At 37.6% G+C, this 25850-nt stretch overlaps 2 protein-coding genes across 3 annotated transcripts; one reads left to right on the forward strand and one right to left on the reverse strand.

Moving 5' to 3' along the window:
- Positions 1 to 1715: 1715 nt before the first annotated feature.
- Positions 1716 to 5996, forward strand: LOC103717958 (phospho-2-dehydro-3-deoxyheptonate aldolase 2, chloroplastic-like). The gene is made up of 5 exons (XM_008806542.6): positions 1716 to 2306; positions 2401 to 2678; positions 3853 to 4129; positions 4231 to 4476; positions 5403 to 5996. The coding sequence occupies exons 1-5, from the start codon at positions 1782 to 1784 to the stop codon at positions 5682 to 5684; spliced, it is 1608 nt and encodes a 535-aa protein (XP_008804764.3). The 5' UTR covers positions 1716 to 1781; the 3' UTR covers positions 5685 to 5996.
- A 4154-nt stretch (positions 5997 to 10150) lies between these two features.
- On the reverse strand, positions 10151 to 17827 carry LOC103717959 (polyadenylate-binding protein 2-like). 2 transcript variants are annotated; one of them, XM_008806544.6, is made up of 6 exons: positions 17622 to 17827; positions 17444 to 17546; positions 16980 to 17050; positions 10942 to 11133; positions 10670 to 10797; positions 10151 to 10576 (listed from the first exon to the last, which is right to left on the reverse strand). In XM_008806544.6, the coding sequence occupies exons 1-6, from the start codon at positions 17742 to 17744 to the stop codon at positions 10528 to 10530; spliced, it is 666 nt and encodes a 221-aa protein (XP_008804766.1). In that variant the 5' UTR covers positions 17745 to 17827; the 3' UTR covers positions 10151 to 10527. The 2 variants fall into 2 exon arrangements, with proteins under 2 accessions (XP_008804766.1, XP_008804765.1); XM_008806543.5 differs by having other exon boundaries at positions 17444 to 17552; positions 17622 to 17797.
- Between the last annotated feature and the right edge of the window lie 8023 nt (positions 17828 to 25850).

Raw genomic sequence — 25850 nt, forward strand, 5'->3', positions numbered from 1 at the left:
TATATCCTGAATATGGAGATAATTTTTTCTATCAACTAAAACTTGAATAATCCACATCACCTTTCTAGATTTCAGATTCTACTTTCTACTTTTTTCTCGCAACATCATCGTTGGACGTCTCTGTTGGCATCGTTTTTAACTCATCCAAGATATCTCATAAATCTTGTCCTTTCAAATAAGACTTGACAATAGCCTAATTAGAAAATAAATGTTATTCAACTTATTGACAGAAGCGGTCGTAGCGAAAGCGGCCATATTGATTTTGATGAAGTCAAGCATGTTGAACCTATTAAGAGAAAAGATAGTAGCATCAACCATGATGATTCACCTCTGGAATCATTAAAACAAGAGTCCACACACTTGCACTATTGTCTATCGAATTATCGAAAAGTCTTCATTCACGCCGAGCTAAGAGCACACGAACTACCAACAATCAAGTCGCCGCTCCAAAAACTGTGCTTCAAATAAATCTGATCGAAGCTACAAACCACTCTCCAACCTCGCTTTGATACTATGTAGAATAGCACGTTGTGTGGAATAGATCGACCGTGCTGGTCCAAGATCTAGAATAAATACCAAACAAAAAAATATATAAGAGAATCTAGAAGAAAATTAATTAGGAGAGAGAAAAAAATATTTTATTAGAAAATTGTGATACACTAAGTGCTCTCTCTCACTCCTCACCAAGAAGGACAACTCTCACCCTCTCCTTCTCTCTTTTCTCATGCCACACTAAAGGAGACACCAATGATTATTTTAAATAAAGCATCTTTTTAAATAGAGCATCAATGGGTGGGATATTTAATTCCTACTCAAATTCAACACTAACTAAAACATAAGACTACTAAAAAATAATGATAACTATTACCCACTAAAAGGATAACTATCACCTACTAAAAGATAAGGCTTGATCACTATTAAAGGATAAGGATAACTACCATCCGCTAAAAGATAAGGCTTGATCACTATTAAAGAATAATGATAACTATCACCACTAAAAAGATAAGACTTCATAACTACTAAAAGATAAGTATTGTAATAAAAAAAACTAGAAATAGAATCTTAGCATAAGTTAGATAAGTAATGATTCTCAACACAATGGATCCATGATCTGAGATTTAGATTGAATTTTTGATGAATTCTTAAAATACGGGTCGGAAGAACTGATCACTTGATTTCTATTGAATATTTCTACATGAATATCTAAATAGCCCTAAAGAAGGGGGGAAAAAACAATCTCCTTAGCTCAGCTTGAAGCCGTTCCCGGCTTCACCAATCGCACATCCAATTTGTTAATCATAGATTAGAAAATAATTAGTAGATACAGATATTTTAATAGGGATGGTAATTGGGTCAAGCTGGATAAGTTATGGGTCATGTAGGATAGATAAAAAAAATCTATCAATCTAAATTCCATCGAGATTAAAAAATTTAGATCTAAATTTGATCATTTTACTATATTGATAACATAGCTTGATTTATAACGAGTTAAAATAAGTTATATAAGTTAAAGGGTTAACAATGGCTGCCCATATATTTTAATCCACAAGTATATCCATTCATTTAAACGGAAGATTCTATGCAGTCTGGTCCATTGTATTTGTATGCTGTAATTTTTTTCTCGTCCAATTCCCGAAATACCCCTCCTCAACTACCTCCCCACCAACTCCCGCACTCATGCCGTTCCACTCCGCCGCTATAAATTCCCCCGTCACTTCCTCTTGAGTTTCTCAGGCTCCCTCTCTCTAATTCTAAACAAAGGAACGAAGAGAGAGCAGAAAATGGCCCTCACGAGCGGCTCCACTCTCTGCATCACCAACCCTCTCCACCATCTCTCCGCCGCCGCCGGCGTCCAGCAGCCCCACCTCCCCTCCCTCCTCCCCGCTAAGCCCCGGCGCGCCGCCCCCCGCCCGATCGCCGCCATCCACACGGCGGAGCCCGCTAAGAACCCGGCCGTCGCGGAGAAGCTCCCAGCCTCCGCCTCTGCGGCGGCTCCAGGGAAGTGGGCTCTGGACAGCTGGAGGTCGAAGAAGGCGCTCCAGCTGCCTGAGTACCCGGACAAGAAAGAGCTGGAGTCGGTGCTCCGGACGATCGAGAGCTTCCCGCCGATCGTGTTCGCCGGCGAGGCCCGCCACCTCGAGGAGCGCCTCGCGGACGCCGCCGTCGGCAAGGCCTTCCTCCTCCAAGGAGGCGACTGCGCCGAGAGCTTCAAGGAGTTCAACGCCAACAACATCCGCGACACCTTCCGCATCCTCCTCCAGATGGGCGCCGTCCTCATGTTCGGCGGCCAGATGCCGGTCATCAAGGTAAGATCCCCTTGAAAAACCCCTCTAATCTGGATTCTCGGCCATCGTATGGTCCGGATCTGGGGTTCTGATTGTGGTTTCGGTGGTGGCGCAGATGGGGCGGATGGCGGGCCAGTTCGCGAAGCCGAGGTCGGAACCGTTCGAGGAGAGGAACGGGGTGAAGCTCCCGAGCTACAGGGGAGATAACATCAACGGCGACGCGTTCGATGAGAAGTCGAGGGTGCCGGACCCCGAGAGGATGATCAGGGCCTACTGTCAGGCGGCGGCGACGCTCAACCTCCTCCGGGCCTTCGCCACCGGAGGCTACGCCGCGATGCAGCGGGTAACGCACTGGAATCTTGACTTCACCGAGCACAGCGAGCAGGGTGACCGGTGAGTTGCGGGGAGATTCGTCTCATCCCGATCGATCAGAAATTTAGCAGCGTTCGCACGTATCAATATTTTACTATATTATTTCCCTCTTTGGCGGAAATGCTATCCAGGAAAGGATAAAAGGAAGTTAAATAATATTTTTTAATTAATTTTTTTTTAATGATATGGATCCCTATTATCTATATGGACAAGGAGACACTATATCACAGATTTATTGAGGTTAATCATGAGCCGGTCATAATGCTTGTGATTAGATTTAAATGAATTTGAACTTTTAATCTGATAGCTTAAACGGTGGTGTGCACGTGTGTTTAATTTCACATCGGTTATTCGCTGGATAGATTTTAGGTAGAATCCAAATAATACTTTTCATGTAGTCATTTTGGTTGAGGTCCTAGGTTCTTACGTAACCATCGGCTTTAATTCTTTTTGATCATTTGTTCGGAGTTTTCTTTATTTTTGTTGCAAAGAGATACGGTTTTTATACTTTTTTTGGGTGAAATTGCTGGAGATTTCCACACAAAAAAAAAAGCAATTTCCATAACTAATGTTTTTTTTCTTATTTAGTAATCAAAATTTTCGGAGATTTCTCGTTATTACTTTTATTTCTTGAGAAAAGATGAACTTTTGAACTCTCAAATAAACTATTAATAATCTTATATGCTTAATTTTGAATCAAGTTTTCTCTGTAGAAGTTGCATCGGTCCATTTATTTGATCATGAAATTGGTTTCCAATAATAAATGTACATATTGTTAGTGGATGCATGTTAAGTCCAATATCGACAAATACCAAATTGGCTGCCATAGTTTGGAGTTAGGAATTTGTGACATTTAGAAATATAAAATATATTCCCATCATCACATGAATTTCACTCTTCTATTTGCTCTGTTACTTCTTTGCTACATGACATTACTATAATTTTCTTCTAATATTTCTTGCTTTGTTCTTTCTGTTTTATCTTCGGTTTTCAGAATCCAGAACCTTAAATCGTTTCCATTTATCAATATTTATGTTGTAGCGGGAATGTAAGAAATATTTGCCTTCAACATCCAAAAAAGAGTCGACTACTGAGTCAAGACTGAGACCTGTTCTAGTTACCATTATTCTTATCTGAAGTCCGAAATCTAAGACTTGCTCATTATTTTGCTGTGTTGGCGGCAACGACGTTGCAGGTACCAAGAGCTTGCTCACCGAGTGGACGAGGCGCTGGGGTTCATGTCAGCGGCAGGGCTGACAGTGGACCACCCCATCATGACAACGACCGAGTTCTGGACCTCTCATGAGTGCCTCCTCCTCCCTTACGAGCAGGCCCTCACTCGCGAGGACTCCACCTCTGGCCTCTTCTATGACTGCTCTGCCCACTTCCTCTGGGTCGGCGAGCGCACCCGCCAGCTCGATGGAGCCCATGTTGAGTTCCTCCGTGGCATTGCCAATCCCCTTGGCATCAAGGTAGCTGCAACATTTCAGCTTTCCCTCCAAAGAAAAATTCCCATTAGCATGCGATGTTTTGGTGACAAAAAATAGGTGCTTTGATGGGTGAATTGATGCAGGTAAGTGATAAGATGGACCCGAGGGAGCTGGTGAAGCTGATAGAAATACTAAACCCCCACAACAAGCCGGGGAGGATCACAATAATTATAAGGATGGGGGCTGAGAACATGAGGGTGAAGCTCCCCCACCTCATCCGGGCGGTCCGTGGGGCAGGCCAGCTCGTCACCTGGGTCAGCGATCCCATGCATGGCAACACCATCAAGGCCCCCTGTGGCCTCAAGACTAGACCTTTTGATGCCATCCGGGTATGTCCAGCTTCCATCTCATATGTCATTTTATCCAGAATTGTATGTAAAGCTCTTGCCAATATACTGCATTTCATTTTTAAATAATGATCTCAATTAACGTTCTCTCTTTTTCTCGACTGATGATGAATTTCTAACTTTGATCTCTTGGAGTAGAATAAAATTTAAGTTTGAAACAATAAAAGCTATTTGGGAACCATGAAGTGCATAGCTTTCATGAAGTTGGTTTTGAGGTGGTAGTGTCTGTATTCTGTAGCACCTCACAGCAACTAGACCCATCAGGAAAAAAAAAATGTTTTGGGATGTTAATTTAGCATTTCTTGTTTAGCAACTTGCATGTGCAGCCTTTCTTGGATGTGCTACCCATTTCTCAAGATCTCTTTATGGTCGGACCTAATTCTTCATCAATCATCTCACAATAATTGAGACTCCATCTCACATGGACCAAAGTTGGTGGGGACTTTTAGGGGCATGTTCCTATTGCATCTTTAGGGTCCACAATTACAGTTGAGGTTGTAGGATTGAGACGATCTTGAAATTCTTTAGAGTTTGTTTGGATATTCCTGCAAGAATATCCTGTAGGAGTCAAGCTTGTTGTCTCACCCAGTCCGCATCTTTTAAGGGTCCACCAAAGTTCCAGCCTAAATCCTAATCTGTGGACTTGTTGGTCTTCAAGACATAAGCCTTTCATTCTTTCCGTGGGATTCGGACTAAGGAGGTGTTAGGTTGATATGGCCATGCTCAAATTAACTTCTTAGTCCACGAATCCATCAAGAAATTCAGCTCAGATCTTGCTGAATTACTCAAAATAGGCCCATAAAAGTTAAGAACAGAATGCATCACCCTTCACAAAATTTGCTTAACAAGATGAGAATGAAAATCTGTTGCCTTATTGCTGGTGATAATGTCGGCTCCTTTCTTGACAGGCGGAGGTACAAGCATTCTTTGATGTGCATGAGCAGGAAGGGAGCCATCCTGGAGGCATTCATCTGGAGATGACAGGGCAAAACGTGACCGAGTGCATTGGTGGGTCTCGGACCGTGACCTTTGACGACCTGGGCTCACGCTACCACACCCACTGTGACCCAAGGCTCAACGCATCTCAGTCATTGGAGCTTGCTTTCATCATTGCAGAGCGTCTTAGAAATAAGAGGATCCGGTTGCCGCGCTTCACCAATTTGAGCTCTTTGCCCCCATTGCCTTTCTGAGTGCATGAAGTTCGGTATAATCTGGGATGTCTATCTCGGTATCATTTGTTGATGGTTTCTCTGACTATAAATCATATAAGCTTATGTATCGTATTAAAGTTATATGTTCGTATGAGTGCGCGTTAGAGGGCTGGGTTTCGGTCTTTGATAATAGAATAAAAGCAGTAGAATGGCCGCTGTACATCCAGTGGTTGGGTTGGAAGTCGGTGTGGCTGAGGTTCTCCCAGAAGGCAGTAGTGTGGTTGGTGGGGCTAAAACGTGTGATGCCATTTTTATCACACAGATTTAAACAAAAGTGTTCTTTCCCTCCCACCTTAACGTTCCTTGTCCATTTTTATGCGTTCATCATGCAACTCATATTCTTCTTTTGTCAATCAGAATTGCTGATATATTGGTTCTTAATGCAAGTCTTAAAAAGAAGCCGTGCAGGGTTTTTGAATGCACTTCTTATACCCTGGCTATTCTCAAAGTCAATTTTACAATGGCTTGAAAATGGATATAGCTACAAATGGGCCGGATCGGAATCGGAATAGGGTATGCTTAACTATGACCTAACATAACTTGATATTAGATCCAGATCTAATCCAACAGGTGATTGGCTCAAATTGAGTTCATGGAAAATATTTGACCCAGCAGTTTGTTCGCATAGGGTTGAGTCATTTCTAATATAGCGAGATTAGTTTGAGCACTTTTATCTTGACAAAAAAAAAAAGATTTAGAATACCTTCTGTGGATCAAGTCAGATTGGGTCATAAATTTAAACTGATTCATTTGCAGCCTTAAAAATAGAATCTGCCTAAAAAATGAAAGAAAAAAGACGCATATATTTGGAATAATATATCCAAAGAGGAACATCGATTTTTAGATGTCACACCAAAATCATAGTCCTCAAACAAACACTTATTTAGATTTTTTTAATAAATAATACATCAATCAATAAATATGTTAGTGAAAGAGCATATATTCTTAAATTTTAAGCTGTAAAAGTTTATAAATATGTGCATATGAGATACATTTGGCAAATATGTGATAAGCTGGTTTATAGCTACATTCTCTACTCTATTTCATCGTCATCTGACAATGCGGTGGAAATCTCTCTTTGTGGTCCAGAATTTTAGGCATGGTCTCTACATCATTCACTCACCAATCACTACCAGCCTCAATTGCGTCATCACATGGTGCAACATCCTTACAGAAGCCTTGCAAGCATACGCGCACATACATATCATACATAAACAAATGTTCACAAGGCGACCCAGTTAACTCTCGGTCCACAAGATAACAAATGTTCGTCTGTTCTGATCCTCGTCAAGCCCCTTCCGGGCGATGTTTAGATGCGACCCGGGCACCGTAACGATACGTGTCGGCGCAGATCACACGCACTTTCTTTCTGCCGGGAAGACTGGGTTCATCCCTTCCCTTCTCGTGCCTGTAAACCTTCAATCTTGAGCATCGTATCCTCCTCCTCCTCCATGGTGTCGAGAAGCATGAGATGTTTGCCTCGGTGAATTGGCGTGCAAAGAATGACAAGTTTTAGGCTGCCATGGAGGAGAAGATCATGCTGACGAGTGAAATATGTTACGGTATGTAGTTGTTGTTGAATTGCCTTGCAAGTGCTTGAGCTGCTGCCCAATCTGCGGCTTTGTTCGTGTAGCTTTGTTTCTTATGCATTTATGACCTGCTTCAATGGCTGGATATCCAGTAACAATGGGTTAGCTTGTAGATGTTGTACATTGTTTGAATTGAGCAGGGATATAATAGTCATGGAATCTCCTTGGACTCACAGTTGAGTAGCCTGGAATTGCTGCACTGCGCCTTTGATACCTTCCCATACCACTGCAAGTTCTACATATGGAACAGAACAAGAAGAAATTGGTCTACCAGCTGTCCACAGTAACCGAGCATTACGATCTCTGATTATGAAACCTGCTGCAGCTAAAGGACTCCAAGGGGTGGAGGAAGCCATAGGACTCCGCTGTTTGATAGTGGATCCAAAGACCCCTGATTAAAGCGTCCCAGTTCCTTAACTGAGCCCTATCATAATTCTGTTTTAAAGTAGAAAGCTCATCAATCAAATAAAACGTAGTAGTTCTTACCAGTTGGATTGGAGATGGTGTTTCATTCTGAAATAACCTTGCATTTCTTGCTGTCCACAATTGCCAAGCTAGGCAAGCCATTTTGGATGTCTGTCTCCTCTCTACCGGCGCTTTCGCCATCAAATTTAGCGACGCTGGCAAAGAAGAGAGTATATGCCTGTTACTGCTGTAACTAGCTGCCAGCACTGTCTTGCGGAGGAACAAGCAAGGATGACATGATAGTGTTGTGGTTCAAATTTGGCCCGAGGATGACCACGCCGGTGGAGTCGAGGGAGCCGCCGGTTGTTGGAAGAAGGAGACAGAAGCCACCTCCTGCGCGATGGCCGCAAACCTGCACAAAGCCTCATCGGTGTTTCCGGTGAGGGTCCTCCAACGATCAAGTTAGAGTGGGCTAAATTTGGTCCAACCCCCAGTCCCTTAGAAGTTACCTAACCGAGCTATTTATAGTCCCAATGGAGAAGCTCAGATAGCAGAGGCACTATCAGCCCTCATCATAAGGGGGGCATGGCTCCGAGCCGAATGGTGCGTAGCTTAAGCTGGTTGGTGGCATGTAGTATTGTCCGTTCTTGAGAACGGTAGGATGTTGACAGTCACAGCAGGGTATGGTCGGAGTAGCCATGGTGCCGTCCTTTGACTGTTGAAGCCGGCTATGGAGACGTGGCACGGTAGTGTTGTAACGTACGGCCACATAAATAGGCGTAGGCTCGCGCATGGGTGTGGTCGTTAGCGGGGCCGAGCCCGCTAAGAGCTCGCATCATACGTTTGACGAGGTCGGTTTGACGGGTACCGAGAGTAGCTCGACTTCCTGGGTTCCGAGGTGTGCTCGGTGGAGCGCCCCGAGCTCGAGGGTCGAGACGTACTACTAAAGTAGGCGCCCCAAGCTTGGTCGGGGTGGGTCGGCGAATATTGGAGGCACCCAAAACTCGATCAAAGAAGTCGGCAAATATCTGAAGCCGAGCTGGTTCCGGGCCAGACTGAAGATTCGACCGGATTTATTGGGCCAGAACAGGACGGCCTTTTAGTTATAGGCTGAACGATCCATTTCGCCCCCCATTAATTAGTATCTTCAATTTGGCCTGGACATAAGTCACAATATATCATTTCTTCACCTAAAATATTCTCTTCATAAAGATAGAATTCGCAAGATAATTTGAGCCACATAAGTTTCCAGCACAAGATTTTGATCCTCATTGGTAACTGCAACGTCCAGATCCACCTTGAATTCTTTAAATTTGCGGCATCAGATGGTGTTAATATGTTATATAATTCTGTGACGGAAATATGTTTTGGTTTGTTTATCTCCCAACATAACTGATCAGCCCACAGCCCTACAGACATAGGTATTGTGCTTATATGGGTCGCCATATCAGTAGAAAATATTGAGGATAGTTTCTCCATGTTCCAGGTTCTATCATGATTAATGTAGCCGCCATTGTACATATGGCCACCAATGATAAAACTGAACGCAACAAGATTGCTCTTCACACAAAGGATAGAGCCCTCCATCGGCCATCGCAACCCTTCAATTTCACTTGGCCATTTTATCCACGAGGGGCCCAAAAATTATTTGGTGATAGTCTCGTACCTGTTAAGAGGAACAATCACACGTGCCTAAAAGAAGCACCACAACTCTCGGATTAAATTTTTCCTGCACCGGAGATGGTGATTTGGAGTGGGAACGGTTGATCAATTACGATTAAAATCACCTGATGACAACACTCAATGACATGTTAATTTGGTAGGTTTTGCAATACCGACGCTTACTTTTCCATGGCGTTCTCCACGCCATTTTCCAACTCTACTCTTACCGGATATCCCAGATTCCATAAATTGTTCCCTTCCTTCATCAAGAGAGATCATGTCCAATCACACCTATGGCATATTAGGTTCAGCCTCATCAAAGAAGGAAGTTATTTTGGGTCCTCCATCGGAAGCTGAAATTTGCCAGCTTGACAACCAAGAGACATGGACAAAGATTATCAACAAAAAAAGAAATAATTACAAGCAAGGTTCGCTATTTCGATACTAGACCCATACCAATGCCATCCCTATATAATGCAATACAGTATGTTACGAAGTTTTTTTTAGCGTACCAAATATCGGTACGCCACGTATACCGATAACGAACCAGTACAATATGCTCAATACCATCTAGTTTGGTACAGCATATCATTTGTACAAGTTACTGATCAATCTTTGCAAGACAGACTATTCAGTGCCACCAACAAACTTGTATGTTATTTTACCGAGGATATGATGACCCATCAGCCACCATTACTTACCAAGAACTTCTCACGTTAAAAAAAATAGAGAAGATAACAATATAATTAGTTCTTCTTAACAACGGGGAGACGCAAACCAAATCAATCATGAAAGAAGCAACTGAAAGATTAGCTGAAACATTCTGCACATCGGGAACCTTTTGAGGGTCAAACAGTACCCACAAGGCAGTTTATAATGACCATGCAGACTCTTATGAAAGCATTATAGAGTTGCTATGCAAAAATAATGGCATAACAGATAAAGATGTTATCCTTCAACAGACCGGCAGTCGCACCATAGCAGTCACTATTCTAGGAGACGAACAAAAACATACGGGTTCAGCCCAATTGATAACCACGGGTTGCTTTAAGTCTGACCGCCCACAAAATACAGGCTAGAATAGAAGCAAATGTTAAACCATAGGTATTTCAAGGAAATGTATGCTTTGGTCCTAAGCACGGAAGCCTGACAAGACCATCCACTACTCAGAAATAAGGCCTATAGCGCATTGGCCTTCTGAATCTGGGAACCTTCCTGCAAAGGCAAGAAATAACTTGTCAAAGGCAACTCATGTATGGAATGCAACAAAGTTCTTATTACAATACTAGGAGCCAACGGCCGACCGACCCGTATCCATATGGGGAGGAAAAATATGGTGGCATATATGGCCCCCTAAAACGATATCCCATGTATGGACTGAAGCGCCTTGGACGGAACTGCTTCATTCCAGGGACATTAGTTCGTTTAGGCGATACCTGCAAAAAATTACAATTTCTATGTATGAAGAGCTGACCAGATGCAGATATGTTGCTTCAACAACTCGGGAAAAAAAATAGTGCTCGAACCCAAAAAAAAGGGGAAAAGAAGACAATAAATTAGAAGTCTTGGACCAAACATACTTTGATTTGACGCCCATGTAATTCAGATTCATTCAACTGAATAGCCTCTTGAACTGCCTCAGTTTCCAGAAATTCAACATAAGCAAACCCCTTTGGCTGACCAAACTTGTCTGTCAGAATAGTGACCCTGTTGACTGTTCCGCAAGACTGGAAATGCTGCTGCACTTCTTCAGGTGTGCAAGAATAATCCACCTGCAGTGTAACAACCACAGTTGACCAAATACAGCCAAATTATGTCAGATTTGAAACTTTAATCACAGTCGGCATGCAGAAAGCTGATACTAGAAATTTGTTTATACATGTCACTGTTTTGTCTCTACAAGCAAAGTTCAGAACCACCGAGCACTTGCTCAAACGGTATGGTATCACCTCTTGCCACTTGGGTAAGAGGTTAAGATTTGATTCAGGTTAGAGGCAGCCCCCAAGGGTGCAAAAACTAGGTGGGGGATTAGCCCCTCCTTATCTCTCAAAAAAAAAAAAGACAAAAAGGGTCATAACTAATTGCTGGTGGGTACTGCAAGGGATAAAAGCCACCAATGGCAAATACAGATAGACACCCAGTCGCATGACCATAAAAAAGTTTAGTCAAGATAAAAACTCTGCTTTAAACTTGATGTTCTTCGAAACCCAGAACACCAAATTCAAAAACCATTGGTGTTTCCACCATATTTGTCCTTAAGGTCTTTCGTCCAATAGAAATTCCACTTTTCTATGAATCTCAAAATCTAATTTCAGAGAAACACCCCCTTGAGCCTTTTGTAACTAAACCATTACCTTTTTTCCTCTACATGCACCCAACCAATATGTTGGACTATCCCACTTGTTAATTACTCCAAAGTACATTCTTCAAGTCATTCGAGTTTCACAACCAAAGGCATACTAAAGGAACGTATATATGCAACCAGATCTTTTAAGGCAGACTGAATTATGATATACCCTCTATGCAAAAAGATAGTTGCACTCCTAATGGTGAACCATCCCCCTATGCTTCCAACAATAGCATTGCAGCATAAACTAATGTTTTCCAACAATAGCATTGCAACATGAATTCAACTTTTGTAAGATACCTAGAGATAGCCCATAATTTTCATCAGAAGACATCCCCCACATTGCAATCGAAAACTTTTGCAGGATTTAGTATCTTCCTTCCACCTCACTGTCTCAACATTGGTCTTGAGTCAAATATCACTTGAAACATAAGATTCATGTTATCCATGCAAGAGCAGCTCATCATCCTTGCAAAAAGATAAATGACTTGCACAACTAAAAACATAATGCAACAGCCACCAGCTTCCCACTAAAAGCAAAATGCCAAATTTGTTATGGAAATCTTGGCTTGAAATGGTTGAAGCATCAAAACAAACTCTAGAACTACCATTAGAAAGCAGGAAAAAAATGTGGACATGTCTATGCAAGACTACCCAAAAAGATCAACTTGCACAGCAATTCAAATTCGTTTATATGTATACGAGAAGTCTAGTTCCACCATATCAAAGCTCTTTTGCATTCCAATTAACATTCCATCTTTGCTTATTCTATCTGAAACACTCATATGCAATAAACATTCCATCTTAAGTTCCTTTCCTCTTAGTAATAGCAACTTGGACAGCAAAATAAACATTAAACATAACCACCTTGGTTTTATAATGCCATCACTTTGGCTGCCCTAGCAAAAAAGAATCAATAGGCTAAAGAGTAATGAAATGGAGGTTTTCATCCATCTTCTCGTCTTCTGGAATTCTTGATCAGATCCACAATTTCATCTTGGAAGATGTCCTGCAGTTATTCATAGAAAGATGTTATAATCTTTCCTATGCAAAGGTTTCCATATTGTCAAATCAAAGACCATTTTGTGAACCTTCCCCCTATCGAAACCTCCTCCACAAAATTCAAACAACATACTATTACATCTGTAGTCCTGAAGAAAAGGACAAAATACAAAACTACCAAGTTGGTTACTCGCCTCCCTTCTTCATAAAACATAACCTTCAATGGAAAGATAATCACCTAATGCATCTCTCTCCACATCAGTCATTCCCTCTAATTCTTTTTCATACACAAATCCATTTATGTACAGGATTTTTAAGTTACATGAAAAAAAAGTATCTTACCACCTTAGCTCTTAACTCTATATTTTCCATTCGAAGTATTAACCCTATCTAATAATAATTCGCTTTTGTCCTCTATGTTCAACCTCTATTCTGATAATTCCTACTCTAGATTTTGCATTTCTAAGTATTAACCCTGACTAATAGTTATTCACTGTTGTCCTCCTCCATATTCATCCTTCCCTTTCCCTCTTCTTCAAGTGATACTGTCTAATCAACAAACTTCACAGTAGCATTATTAAAGTGCTCTTTAAAGTTTAAACTCTTTTGGTCTATATTAAAAACCTGAAAGTTTGTGAAGCAATATTAGAAGAAAAATATTCCCTTCCTCATCTCAGGAGCCAATTTGGAAATACTTAATTTATTTTTGAAACATCTTGTCCTCAAGCAATATGTTTTTTTAAAAAAATGTATTGAAAAGCTGCTGCTCTGGATACTCTTATTACGGTTCACATCAGGACAAGATGATGCAAGACCATTAACACCTTGCTGTCAATTGGGGATGATAAATTGTCTCATGAAGGAGCCCTTGATGGTTTGATCAAATGGAAGAATGTGTATTGAGTGGAGGATTAGTAAACCACACATGTCCATATAACAGTAGGGACATTAATCATCCATGTCTCTTGGGTGAAGTAAATGCGCCCTCTTCCCTTTCCTTTAGAGTCAGCAAGTAGCCAATTCAACAGCATAAACTACTAAGCCTTCAATTCAACCCATAAAAAAGCCTTTACATCTACCAACTAAACCTTAATGTTTCACAATTAAAATTCAATCCAACCAGAGAGATCAAAAAATAATAGGTCCCATGTCTCACATTCTAGGTTTAGTTTACCTTCCAAGACTGATTTAATCAAATGACGAGCTATGTATAGTAATTGTATACCAGGTCTGCTAGACTACAGTATTAGTTTACACTATCTGATGACTATTTTTCTTCTTATCCCTTCACAATCTGCACTGAGACTTACCCTTTTACCCGACCTCATGGATAGGATAGAGTTGAGTAAGACCAATAAATACCTGACAATAACACAAAACTCGACTGATACCAAGTTATCTTTAAGTCTATTTTTGGTGTGGATGTAGGATATAAGTCGGGTTTAAATTTGGATTTTGACATATATAACTTAAGTTTCTGTATGAATATAGACAAACCTGACTAAAACCCAAAATGTTGACCCCCTTATCTATAATCCATAAAGCTGCACAAGCACAATATCTTCATCAAGATGAAGGCCAGAAGAGCAAGCTTTAAAAAAAAGCAAGAGGATAAAAAAGGGTGGAAAATTAATATCTGATTTTTTTCAACTGAAGTTTTAATATCGTATAGCTACTCAGTAATAGCCACAGAACTGGACATTGTAATGATGCTATTAGGAAGAACAAGAGCATGACGCTCCCAAGACCCATCTAAAAGGTGCAGAGTCATGACTGAGTATCTTAAATCTAAATATAAACCTTGCCTTCTGCAATATATCCGGCATGTTCTCTTCACAATCAGAAAACTGGTGACTCTGGATTAGTGGTATATTACAAAATCAACAGCCAAAACCCTAAAGACAAGATAATGAATGTACTAAACTGGAAATTTAGAAACTATCAAACAGGAAAAATGAGTCCACAAAGTATTTATAAAAAGTGGCAGAAGAAAAATTATTATTGTTACAAGCAAGAGATCAAGGACCTCTCACCATATAATGCAAAGCAACAAGACACTCCAAGAACTTCAACTCCACCTCCAAGAATGGTGAGGCTTCAGCATCTAAAGTTGCATGTTCACATGATATTCCATTATGTTGACAGCACGAAGGAATTCATAACTCCACTTGCACCATTGTCTTACGCCAAGCCAGGAAGTCCTATAATTCAGTTTGCTCTCGCCAAAATACTTATATCCTGACATTCTTTCCTCATCCTCTGGTTAACAATAATATAAACATCTAACTCTATAGTCATATCCATCTTTTTTTATTTTTCCCCTTTTCTTTTTCCTTTCCCCTCTTCCTGAGATTTTTTCCTTTTTTTGGCCCTTGAATTTTCTGCTCTCTTTGGCCTCCTTGCACTCATCCTTTTTTCTAAAGAGAATTGTTTTTTAATCTTCTTTTGTTCTTTTTTTTTTCCAACCACAAGCTATTTTAAAATAGAGCTTCCTGGCACCCCTAACATTGGGTATCAGAGAACTCAAATGATTGAAGATTGCACCTGCGACCATTATTAGACGTACAGTCAAAGGACTACAATAGAATCAAGAAAAAAATAGCAACAGACAAAAACTGGGGGGAAAACAGACTGCTAATGTGACACAAGGTGCAAATCAATATCCAGAACATTATATTTATTACTTTGTGTAGTTCTATTAGATATTCATTCAATAACAATGAGCCTCACAACTTACATAAATAAACAACTATTCACATCATATAAGTTTACAAGACTTTACTTTTGGTACAAAATCAATTCTAGGACAGATATACAGCAGACTGTGATTTCCAAACACACACAGAGACAAATACATAAAAAAAAGCTGATGCAGAGTTTAGTATAACTCAAAAGGAAACGCCGCATATAACATATAAGTCATGAACAATACACCAAAAACATGATAAACGGAATCCCTAGTAAACAGTTGCAAAATGGAGAACAATAACATGAGAAGAAATTCTAATATCTGGAAATTAGCATGTATTGCATAGTCCTAGACAATGCTGCAATGCAATATGGCTGAGAATTATGTCCCCAAGTGCGACTGAAAACTATTTTAATTATACCAAAGCAAGGGGCATTGGACAATTTCTTTTGTACAGAACGAAAGAACTGATCAAAAATCATAATGATGGAATGTGTAAAATTGTATTAATGCTTTCAGGAAATATGAGCCTTTAAACCATAAGTTTCAGAGCTATCAATACTAACATGACAGAGAAAATATGAAACCATCAAGTTCCCTTGCTAGCAGCTATAGCATAGAGGACATCACCATGAAACACAAAAAGCTCTTCTATCTAAACTAAATCCATTACAACCAAAATTCAGTGACAGAACTGAAGTAGCTTCTTTATAAACTGTAAACATAACCATCAAGCCCTCTCCCAACTTTTGACATCAGCTATATGCATCCTCAGTAACCAAGCATCCCTATTTGGGGCTACCTCTAATGTTATTTCAAGATTATTCATATCAATATTCATTTATCAAAGTCATCATGAAGTACAGAATCGCACACCTCATAAAACATTAAAAACTCAAGAAAAAAGAAGAAAACCTTAATAATCAGTAATGAATGCTAACAGACAGTCCATGCACATGCATGAAGAGACAAATGCTTCCACTCAAATCATGACATTGAGCACAATAAAAGAAAAATCTAATACTAGAGAAAATTATTCCTTGCAATTTTAACTATTTTATGGAAATCTCTATTATCAGTCTACCAATATCCACACTCTATTTATATAGAAGCAATTATATAGAATCAATCTTCTCTTGCTACCTGCTTCAAGGACAGAAAAGCATTTACTATATTTCCTTCATCCCTTTTGCTCTGATGTTCTCTGTACTTCGATAAATGCACCTTTCAACATAATATCCATCAACTCTTGCACAACAAGCTTCACTCAGATTGACAGGTTTCAACAGGCCAACACATGGTGATTGCAAAAGTAAAAGGGAATGGGTGAAAAGCGAAGAAACAGGGACCACTTGGTTCAGTTTAGCCATAGAGGAGATGCTTACAGGTCAACATGATGCTAATTCTCACTGTCTCCAATGCACGCTAAATTCACAACTCTCTCTTGAAAATTATGTGAACAGCCGGTAATTCTCAATCCATGGATCAATTACTTCGCAATAAGCTTATGATCATAACATTCACTATGATACAATTTAATGTTCAAACAGTATGCATGATTACTGGGATTAGAAACTTACATTTCCAACAAACACCGACCGAGAATCTACCTCCTCCCTGCTTGCTTGAGTTGCAGCTGCACTAGCAGGATCTAAACACACAACATAAACGAAAAACTTATTAATATATATAAACAAATAAAAATATAAATCAACAATTCTTCATGTCCCTTGTGCATGAATACGAGTATATACTCCACATGATTTTTCTACTTTGAAAAAAAAAATGATGGAAGAGCAGTCTGGAGCTACTCAGAACCCCTTTTTCCTCATGAACACATTTGACATGCCTACCTTCGACCCTTTCTTAAGATAGTATTAGAGAAGCAAATTAGAACAGAGACGAGTCCTCCAGCTAACGGGCCTAGGGTTTCAAATCTAAAAAAATCTAGGTGGACTATCTATAAGAAATAGAAGCCCTGGATTGTCCAAAATCGATCAAGATTTGAGAAACCCTAGCTATGTGCAAGACAGGGAGAGCGGACCTTGGACGGCGCTCATCTCCTTCTCGACTTTGGCTTGCATCTCACGCAGGGCAGCGGCCTCTTCTTCCATCTCCTTGAGACGCTTCTTCATCTCGTCCAGCTCCTGTAACTGCGTAAACTTCGAGGATTAGGGTTAGCCTTAGGGTTTGGGGAAGAGGAAAGAAGATAGGAGGATAACCTTGGAGGCGTCTTCGTCGGCGCGGGACATGTCGACGTCGGCGTTGGCAGCATCCATCTCGCCCTCCATCTCGCCCTCGTCGGGGATCTCTCCGCCGTAGACTTCGTGCTCCTCTTCCTCCATTCCGCTAGCCGTCGCCCCTCTTCACCGCGCTTCCTTTCTCTCGGATCTCCTTTTATATGGGCTAAAATTCTGCAAGTGCCTGGCACGTGAGAGAGGCGTAATCCTGAACCCCCGTAACAAGCTGAGACACTTGTACCGCGGCTCCTCGTGCCGTGCACGCGCGAAAGAAGGATTGACCTTACTTCGTGCGAATCCACCGTTGAACCCAGGTTGCAGGACCCAGGTTGAGAGCTTTGAGATGTGTGCGATGGTTGATCCAACGGTACATTCGGGCAAAGGAGCTGAATCCTCCTTTCTTGCGAAACAACCTTCTTCCCCTCGTAGGTTCTTATCAAAGCCACGTGCTGAGTTACACGTGTGGTGAGTCGATTGCAGTATGACCGGTCACTGAAAAGGGCAAAGCAATATGTACCGAAAAAAAAGGGGAAAAGGAATAGCTTCAAAAGCATAATACGGTCACAAAGGGCAATGGACGGACAAGATATTTCTGCTGATTCGCTTCCCTAATTACGGTCCCAAATCGTGGTTATTCGGCTCTATTTGGGAGAACTTTTTGAGGATCAAAAAGCACTTTCTGAGGGCCAAAAAGTACTTTCTGGCCTTCCAAAAGTACTTTTAGATTAAAAATGGTGTTTGGTAAAATTTCTGAAAATCTGTTTCAGCTTTTGCGGGAAGCTGAAAACAGCTTTTGGGGAAAAGCTCCAATTTGGAGCTTTCCGAAAATATTGTTTTTAGCTTTGTCGGAAAGCTGTATTTTTTGACACAAATGCCCATATTAAAATATAATAATTACATAGTTTGTCCCTTTATAAACCTAAAAATCTGTTGGAGCCAAGAACTCTAGCCGTCAAACTTCCTTCCGCAAGAAAAATTGTTAGAGAGATAAATGGTCATTCGGATGATGAAAAATTAATTTAAACTAATAATTAAAACATTTTATACCTTTATTATTGTATTATACTATAAATATAATATTATATTACATTACATCATAATACATTAATATGTTATTTTAAATAATTTAATATTATGTTATATTATGAAAAATTAATTTATACTAATATTATAATATTTTATACCTTTATTATTGTATTATGCTATAAATATAATATTATAATACGTTATATCATAATACATTAATATGTTATGTTAAATAATTTAATAGTATGTTATATTATGAAAAATTAATTTATACTAATAATTATAATATTTTATACCTTTATTATTGTATTATACTATAAATATTATATTATATTACATTACATCATAATACATTAATATGTTATTTTAAATAATTTAATATTATATTATATTATGAAAAATTAATTTATACTAATAATTATAATATTTTATACCTTTATGTTATATTATTTTACATTTCATCATTGTACATTAATATGTTATTTTAAATAATTTAATATTATGTTATATTATGGAAAATTAATTTTTACTAATAATTATAATATTTTATACCTTTATTATTGTATTATACTATAAATATTATATTATATTACATTACATCATAATACATTAATATGTTATTTCAAATAATTTAATATTATGTTATATTATGGGAAATTAATTTATACTAATAATTATAATATTTATACCTTTATTATTGTATTATACTATAAATATAATATATATTACATTATATCATAATACATTAATATGTTAGGTTAAATAATTTAATATTATGTTATATTATCAAAAATTAATTTACTCCGATAATTATATTACTATTATGCTATATTATAATAATATTATTTTATATTACAATAATATTATACTATATCGTATATTTATGTATTAATATATGTTATGTTTTATTATGTTTTGTTGTATAATACTATGCAATGTCCTTTAGGGTAATTTTGTCATACAAAAGTATTTTCTCAGTTTTTTTACCAAACATATGTTAAAGTGTCACAGCACTTTACAAATGTAGTTACCAAACAGCAAACAGCTTTTTATAACAGCTCTACTTCAGACAGCTCTACTTCCAACAGCTCTATTGCCCACAGCTCTCCCAAACAGGATCTTAGCCTAGTGATATGCTCGCTACGGCCTACGGGGCAACGAGCTGTTTTTTATGTAAACATGATTGGGATCTCTTAATTAATGAGATTTTGGAACAGAATCTTTAATCGATATTCTAATTAAAATTTAAATTGATTAATATTCTGTGAATGCGGCGCGTCCACAAACATAGTTTTTTATTATTTTTTGTGCAAACTATTGTCAATGCTTTAAAATATGACTTTTAGAGGGTATTTTTTTCTTTTCAAGTATAGGCCCCATTTGGGGAAGCTTTTGGAAGCTAAAAAATACCTTTTAGCCCTCCAAAAGTACTTTTAGGTTGTTTAGTAAAAAAATAATTTTTGAAAAAAGCATTTTTAGAAATTATCAAAAAATGTTTTGAGTTATAATATTTTTTAAAACCAAAATACTAGTAATAAAATAGAATAATTACACAAAATGTATTATGTGATATAATTATAATATTTTATATATTTATTATTGTATTATACTATAAATATAATATTATATTATATATATCTTAATATATTGATATGTTATGTTAAATAATCTAATATTACGGTCATCGAGAGGATGGAAAATTAATTTACGGTAATAATTATGATATTTTATACTTTTATTATTATATTATACTATAATATTATATTATATTACATTATATCATAATACATTGATATGTTATTTTAAATAATTTAATATTATATTAAATTATTATGCTACAGTATATAATATTATATTACTATATTATAATAATATTATATTATATTACATTAATATGATACTATATCATACATTTATGTATTAATACATATTATATTTTATTATACTCTATTGTATAATACTATGTAATATCCCTTATATTATTTTATCATACCAAAAGTATTTTCTCAATTTGGTTACCAAGCACATGTTAAAGTTCCACAGTACTTTAGAAATATAGTTACGAAATAGCAAACAACTTTTTATAAAAACTCTACAGCCAAGAGCTTTCTAAAACAATTAATTATAAAAAATATTAATAAAAATAAAATTAATAAATTATAAATATTTTTAAAAAAAAATCAAAGCATGCAACAAGGTTTTGTTGTGACAAAAAGAAAAAGGTAAATTGAACTTGTAAGTTCGAATCATCCTCACTTCATCTGCCTATGTTACTTGGTCTTCGTTAGCCATGTTAACCAAATTTTATTATATCTTATTTCTATTAACAAATTGGATTGGCCTTATGCCTAATTCTTCCTTCAAAAAATATTAAAAGATATTCTAAATTTATGATTTATGGCCTTATAGTTTGATGCTAAGAATATTTATTTGGTCATCGTCTTTAAATTTTAACCATTATACTATCAACTACCGAGAACAGACTCTAAAGATAGTCCTATGATTTTTTTACTTCATTAGTTGCTGGTCAATTTTTTTTTCTTAAATCCCTTCGGCAAGATTTCAATATTTCTGGTGAGAAGTATCCTTTACCACCATCACTACCATTTCAATGAAATTGATGATAGTTTAATTATGGCGAACTAATAGTGATAGTTATCTGGAGAATTTATTATATACATCTATATATGAAAGGCCTCTAATATTATTAATATAGCAGGCTGATGGTTAAATTTTTTAAACATGCACAACCAATTTCCAGACCTTGACTCTTTTCTCTTATTTGGTTAAGAAGGCCATATAGATTTCCACCAAAAACAAGGCTAGATTTAGATACTTAAACTGCAAGCTCAAAAAGATCAAGCAATTGTTACAACACCTGCATAACTCTAAGGCCCTAGCAACCAATTTTCCTTTTCATCTATGTGTTGTTTAAGCCAAAAGATTTTTCTTGTACAAAGGCATCCATGAACTATTTAAAGAGGATTATATATATAACAAAGAATGGCAAAGATAAGTCCCAAGGCAAAAGATTGTTGCATATAAAGGCTAGCACAACAAAGAGACCTCCGGCAAACTTGATTAGAACAAACCTCAAAACAGAGAGCCACGCAACCTGAAAACATCACCTACACCTAATCATTTTAAACAAGACAATACATTAGCAATCAGTGAAATATTTATCCCCTTCTCTTTGGTCAATATGCCTTACGAGAACAAAGTTTGTAGTTGAAATAGTGCCCAAAACATCATTATTTGCATACAAAGTTTAAATTATAATCCACGCCAACTACTACGGCAGCGTTATATCTCTCTTGTAAAGTAGTCTCTTCTTGTTCATGTATGTCAACACCCAAGAACCTTGTAGAGAAACATTGGATTATTTCTTGAACCTTTTCTTATAAAATATTATTAACAATATTACTTTTATGCTTACCTCCTTTTTTCAAAAGTTACTCAAGACCAAAAGATTTAAAACTAACAGACTCATACGAAAAGGTAAAAGGAATTAGACAAATTAGATATTAGATTTAGAAAAGAGGAAAAATATGACACAAGACCATAACTGGATGGCATATATATGTAATAACTTTACTTCAAAGGAGCCTAAGTTTTCCTTTTGACTCCCACTTTTTCCAGAACCAGAAGACAATCCTTAATTTTACTTAAGCTAGCATTTTACTCATTCAATACATGCTTAGGATCCATGCCATCAACAATCCCAAATTGTATGCTATCATAAATATCTGTCTAAATAATGATGAACTTTATAGACATAAAAAGAAATCAAAATCAAACTCGAGTATAAAGAGAAAAGTGACTCACCCTAATCCTGGCAAAGGATATGAATAGTCTAATAAGAATATTAATCATTTGGAACATGGTGTAAGAGAAGAGAGTGAGCGAGACATAACCTTTGTCAAAGCCATGGTTCTTGACGTTGGTAATGTTATAATCTAGACAACAACAACGATGAGGACTTGGTGGCACTCTAAGTAGCATAGCTCCAAGAAGTCATAGAGAGCATTACTGGCTCTCATCCATCTTGGCTATCTTGTTTGCCACCACCATCTGGTTATCAGGGCCTAATTAGACAAAACGAAAAGAAAAAAGGCCTCTCTTAGTGAGTTTACCTTAGGCCGGCCCACTGCAGGAAAGACTTTAAGTCAAAATGAAAAGAAAAAAGACCTCTCTTAGTGAGTTAGCCTTAGGCCCCCAAATGCATTAGGCCACTCTTGCTAGTTATTTGTCTTTTGAACTCATTTTTGATCCTCCTTACCAATCCCAGCGCTTGTTCTTGGATAATTACTAACTATATAAATGGAAATGAAGTTGAATAATGACCTTTGAAATAGCTAGAGTACTATCCAACCTCCTTAGATATAATAAAAGGTCCATATTGTATGGGATGATGGAACCTATTCTCCTGTTAATTGCAAAACTAATTACCATTATTTTGATGAAACATATACTATATTACTATGGGCCTTCCGACAAATTTCCTCTAACACACGTTAGTGAAAATATTTGACTACAAGACCAATTCTCAACTACATGACCTAAAGGAATATCCATAATTACATATCAAAAGATAACAATCTGAAAGCTAACGTTGTTTTTATCTAGATATACCTGGTAGTCTAAGAGTTCTTGCAATACATTTAAACATGTACAAAGAACATCTCTGAAAAATGAAGCCTACACCTGTGAATGCTAAAGAAGAACACTTATTTTAAATGAATTTATTTGCCTTACTAGATCTACTCTGAATGATCCTAAAGAACCACTCCAAAATGAAGTTATGTTTCTTTCTCTCTTTCTTCTTTTCCTTCATCTCCGTGGCTTTTGTTCTTCTTCTTGGTATGTGGTTTTATCTGAGGAGGTTGTGATGATTCTTGGACAAGGGTTTTGCCACACTGTCGAGTGGGAAAATGGCTATTTCCAAACGGCAAGGCAATCTTGGATGGTCTTCTGTGGTTCTTGTGAAGGCAACCGTTTGCAGCCGTTTCGATTTAATAATTGCAGAGATTTGTTAACTAGAGAATACAATCCATAAGTATTTTTGTTGGTGTATACTGCCATATGGAGAAGCTACATTTTTACTACTCCTGTATTTGTTAAGTTGATATGATATCATTACTTATCACTGCAGAAAGAGAAAGCTCTGTACTATTTATTGCAAACTTCTAGGTATTAGTTCATTTCACTGTTTGCCCAAATAGAATAAGATTATTCTTTCTAACATCTTTCTTGCTAAACTTGAGTGCTATGATGCTAATGGGCATTATCTACATCATTATTAACATGGGCATTCATTGCTTGATTTTTCATGGTTAATTGTTTATGTAGTTATTTAAAAAACTAATTTGTTTTGGAGAGGATCAGCCTTAAAAAGAATTGTGGTTAAAAGAGATCATATAGATGGCGGTGACAGCAAATGTACCTGGTAACAAGAACAAATGGTGGTAAAGGGTTTTTAAAGATGGCCTGAAATAATTGAGAATAAAGCCATGGTTATATTGTGGTGGCGGAAGAGAATCTAAAATGGTTTTACTTATGTATAGCTACCTTATGCGCAAACATCTTGTGCTGCATTTTCTACACTAGTACAGTACTCAAGAATCATTACTGTTGAACAAATAAGGATTATTGTATTTGTTGAAGATACTCATATTTTCCTTCTTGGAATGCTACCTAACATTTATTGCTTATCACCATGTGATTTTATTATGTAAATAATTTGGTAGGTATCAGAATTTCTATTGCTTCATCACATGCCAATAATCATAAGAATAGAACTATGTTCTTACAGTTTTCGAGCAATGCATTTTGTACCAAAGATAGAGCGGTAGGGCCTTGGATGGCCATTGCATGATTCATTTATGGAGATAAACAATTATCAAACTAAGAGTGGCGTATGACAAGCAAAATATATGTGCATGGTATACAACGCTTATACTGTCTGATAGCCATCCATCTTTATAATCGAACGAGGTAGCAACCATTCGAGGCTACACCGCTTTTTGCGGTGCAAATTCGGCACTATAGAGAATTCAAACTCAATCAGCAACCAATACTCAACACTATTATAGTCTTAGCTCTGAGAATTGATGCATTGGTATTGCTTTCCCTGGTCGTATAGGTAATAACCATCTAGCGCTTCTCCCCCATTGCTTAGATCAAGGTCATTTAGAGATCATATACTTATATTATTGATGAGAACCATAGCATTTCCCCCAAAATTTAGAACTAGGATAGCATGCCAAATTTTTTGGAGGGCATATGCTCGATTTAAAAATAAAGAAAACCATTCATTGTTCCCATTTTTCAAAAAAAAAGAGAGTTAGTAAGATTACAATGCAGGTTGGGTACTAGGAAAAGTATCTTAAAACATGAAGAGCAAATGCACCATTGTGCTAAAGTAACTTCTTTTTGATAGCTACTTTCTTTGACTCGGGGAAACCATCTAATTCATCAAAGTTTTACATCTCATCCATACCGTCAAATCATTTATTTAAATATCAATTTTGTTTCCAGTTAGTTGCAATCTAACCCGCTTCGCTATAATTGAGGATATTTTGGATTGGGTCCTCGAGTCAAATCATCAAATTGCGCCCCATAGCCGAAACCAACCCATTTGTATATTACTAATTTGATTTCCTCAAAACCAAAAAAAGATTCTAAAACAAATAAATTTTTATAAAGTTATTAACAACAGAAAAAAAATCCGAAGTGATATCGCATATAAAATAGTGGGCAGCTAAAAAAAGGGAATAGTACAAATTTAGATAATTTCCCTTGGTTCTTTCTAGAATTTATGGGCCAGTAATGATAATGCAAAGAAAATGATGTTGCAACACCCTAGTAGCTTCGGCCACACGGTGTCGGCCACATTAAACCAGACCAATCGAGAAACAGTCATACCAACCATGCATAAAGAAATCCCACCAACCTATACAAGCGAACAAAACCCTGCGGGTAAAATACCATGTCACGTTACAAAATTTCAAATTAGCTAGCAACGTGCCGTTCCGCGACCTCATGCGCCCATTGCCTGCCTCCATTTCCTCCAGCCCGAAACATTCGCCGACCCAACTAATTTTACAACCAAAATTTCGATCGGCTAAATTCCCGATTATCAAAAAAAAAAAAAAAAATACCCTTGTCGTTTGACGGAGCCTTGTA

The sequence above is a fragment of the Phoenix dactylifera genome, chromosome 5, assembly GCF_051530095.1.
Source record: "Phoenix dactylifera cultivar Ajwa chromosome 5, Ajwa_hap1_PhDact_Kaust_v1.1, whole genome shotgun sequence".
NCBI classification, from domain to species: Eukaryota; Viridiplantae; Streptophyta; class Magnoliopsida; order Arecales; family Arecaceae; genus Phoenix; species Phoenix dactylifera.

Coding starts and splice junctions, on each gene's coding strand:
- LOC103717958 (XM_008806542.6), top strand. CDS start 1,782: ATGGCCCTCACGAGCGGCTCCACTCTCTGCATCACCAACCCTCTCCAC. Junction 2,307..2,400: donor GCCAGATGCCGGTCATCAAG/GTAAGATCCCCT, acceptor GTGGTGGCGCAG/ATGGGGCGGATGGCGGGCCA. Junction 4,477..5,402: donor GACCTTTTGATGCCATCCGG/GTATGTCCAGCT, acceptor CTTTCTTGACAG/GCGGAGGTACAAGCATTCTT.
- LOC103717959 (XM_008806543.5), bottom strand. CDS start 17,744: ATGGAGGAAGAGGAGCACGAAGTCTACGGCGGAGAGATCCCCGACGAG. Junction 17,553..17,621: donor CCGACGAAGACGCCTCCAAG/GTTATCCTCCTA, acceptor AAGTTTACGCAG/TTACAGGAGCTGGACGAGAT. Junction 10,577..10,669: donor TCCTCCCCATATGGATACGG/GTCGGTCGGCCG, acceptor TTGCCTTTGCAG/GAAGGTTCCCAGATTCAGAA.